Here is a 2,777-nt window from a genome sequence, read left to right on the forward strand (position 1 = left end):
AACAGCCATTCAATGGGGGATTAACACCATTAATTAATCTTAATATTCAGTCAAAGTAGAACCCATATGTCCTCTCACGTGACCCGAATCCCAAACTCTAAGAATTAGTTTTTTCTCCAGCTGCTGAGTCAGCCCCGGCCCCACCTGAGCCCTCCCCCGTCCTCTCCTCCCATGCGGCGCCTCGTAAAATATCTCCGAATCTCGCCGGACTCTCCCGAACAGATTTTTCATTAGGACCGTCATACTAGGTAGTATACTACGTATTCTTATATAAATAATGAATTATGTATGTTAAAAGGTTAATAACTTAAAAGTTAAAATTTTTCATTACTTGCATAAAAACACATGATGTATTATTCGTGTTACCATTACAACTAAATTTTTTTCCTCTTTTGAAGCTTTTAGAACCAAAATAAAATAAAAAATAGATTTTTTGCCTTTTTGGGGATAAAAATGGAAAAAAAGAAAGAAAGAAAAAGATATGAGAAGGCAGCGGAACCGGGTTTACCGATTTTATCAAAAAAAAAAACCGGGTTTAGCGATTACGGCTGTTGGGGGATCCTATAAAGTAGGTAGTTTTGGTATCCAGCGAGACCTTGTGCTTCTTCTTTCTCTCGCTCTCTCTCTCACTTACTACACACACTCCCCCCATTTCTCACTACACCCACCACCACTTCCACTCTCTTACACCCCCCACCCCCTCTCTCTGCTTTTCAGAAACCGATTCCGATTCCGAAAACATTATATTCCCTTTCGGAGCTTTTCTGAAAATCTCCCGTTCTTTTTCCGTACCGTTGGCCGAGAAGGCCTGGGGCTTCCTCCCTCACGCTCTTTCTTTCCCCTTTTTCTCCTTTTCTTGGCGAAGCTTTCCGTGAAATTTCTCGTCGTTTGATGGTACTTTTTGGTAATTTGAACTCCGTTTCGAGCAGCAGAAGCAGCTTCTCCTTCACGCCTGTTTCTCTCTCTTTATTCTCTCCGCCTCGTGTGCTCTCAAAGAATCTCCTTTTTTTCTTCTGATTTCTCCACCTCTATTTTAACCCACCACCGCTGACTCTCTCCCCCACTCACTCACTCTTTCAACTCGTTCTCGATGCCACTCACCTTCTAAATTTTCACTCTTATAAAGTTTTGTTTCTTTTTTGTGAGCTATGAATCGTCCTGCTGTTAAGTACACGCAGCACCGGCGCCACACTACGATGGTGGCCAATTCGGCGGAAGCGGACGAGTTCGAGTCCGTGAGGCGGCGTGTTGTGCGGATATCGGTCACCGACGAAAACGCCACCGACTCCTCCAGCGACGACGAGGCCAAGGGGTCGTCTTTTTGTGGGACCCGCCACCGGGTCAAGAGGTTTGTTAATGAGATTACCATCGAATCCTGCTCAAACAGGGACACCGACTCTGCCGTTTGGAGGAGTCGGATGTCGAGGACTGGGAGGAAGCGGCCGTCCGGGAAATCCAAAGGTCTGGCGAGTGGTCGCCGGGATTTGAAGGCGGTTGCTGCTCCTGCAGGGAAGAAGTTCCGTGGCGTGAGGCAGAGGCCCTGGGGAAAATGGGCGGCGGAGATAAGAGATCCTCTGCGACGTGTACGGCTCTGGTTGGGAACGTTTGACACGGCCGAGGAGGCCGCTGTGGTGTACGACAACGCTGCCATTCAGCTGCGTGGACCCGACGCGCTCACCAACTTCGCTCCTCCTCCTCCGGCGATATCTCTACCTGACGTTAAGCCGGAAGTTAGCTCTGGCTTTTATTCCGGCGACGGGTCGCACAACCACCTTTGCTCTCCGACGTCAGTGTTGCGCTGTCCCTCGCCTTCCAACGAAGAAGCCGAGTCGCCGTGCCCGAAACAATCTCCGGAAGTCACCGAAGTCCGAAATGTCCGAGAGAACTCCTCCGTTTCGAAGAGCTTGTCCGAGTTTTCGGATTACACAAGTTTCGAAACGTTTATTCCGAATGACATATTTAACTTCGAAACCTCGATACCGGACTTCTTGGAGGAGACGAGTCTCCGATACGATATCACCGATTTCGGAAATTTCGGCATTTCGAAAGAAGGAATGACCGATTTCGGAAACTTGGGTGACCTGTTTGTCGATTCGGTTCAGGACTTCGGATTCGGGTCCACGCCGTGGTGTACGGAGGACTATTTCCAAGACATCGGCGACCTGTTTAGTTCCGATCCTCTGGTTGCGCTATGAGACGGACAACAGTATAGTTCTCCGTCCGTGTGTTGTCGGTTTAACGGCGAGTTTTGTATCGGCGGGAACGGAAAATCGGAATGTGTTTAATTTAATTTAATTTTTAATATTTTTTGTTTTTGTTTTTATCAGTTTTGGTTTGTAATTGTTTATTTATGAACGGTGAATGAACGGTGAGTTTTGGCCATACGGTGCACAGAGTGCGCCTGTTCTTTTTGGTTTTATCTTTTAAATACCACGTGACAGTGGCACGTGACTGACACACATATAAGTAAAATCGATTTATAATATTTTGCCTAATTTGCAAACACATGTGGAGCTGCACACTTGCTGGGTTTATTTATAAATGAATTATCAAATTTAAAGGTAATTTTTTGAGTTTATAAGGTTGGACCGAATCCAATAAAATTCTGACTAATTCAATAAATATATTTGGAATCTAAGTACTCTTGTTTTCGACCAATTCATTTATATTAACACACGTATATTAGTAACAGCTCTAGCATTGTATATTAATTTTTGTAACGTTTTTAGGTTAAATTGCTTCCTTAAGCATTAGCATTTATGTTAACCGTTATTTGT

The 2,777-nt window shown here is 45.1% G+C and overlaps 1 protein-coding gene across 1 annotated transcript; it reads left to right on the top strand.

Moving 5' to 3' along the window:
* Positions 1–606: 606 nt before the first annotated feature.
* On the top strand, positions 607–2,382 carry LOC126625010 (ethylene-responsive transcription factor CRF2-like). The gene has a single exon (XM_050294087.1). The coding sequence runs from the start codon at positions 1,149–1,151 to the stop codon at positions 2,193–2,195; it is 1,047 nt and encodes a 348-aa protein (XP_050150044.1). The 5' UTR covers positions 607–1,148; the 3' UTR covers positions 2,196–2,382.
* The last annotated feature ends 395 nt before the right edge of the window (positions 2,383–2,777 follow it).

Source organism: Malus sylvestris, chromosome 6, assembly GCF_916048215.2.
Source record: "Malus sylvestris chromosome 6, drMalSylv7.2, whole genome shotgun sequence".
Lineage (NCBI taxonomy): Eukaryota > Viridiplantae > Streptophyta > Magnoliopsida > Rosales > Rosaceae > Malus > Malus sylvestris.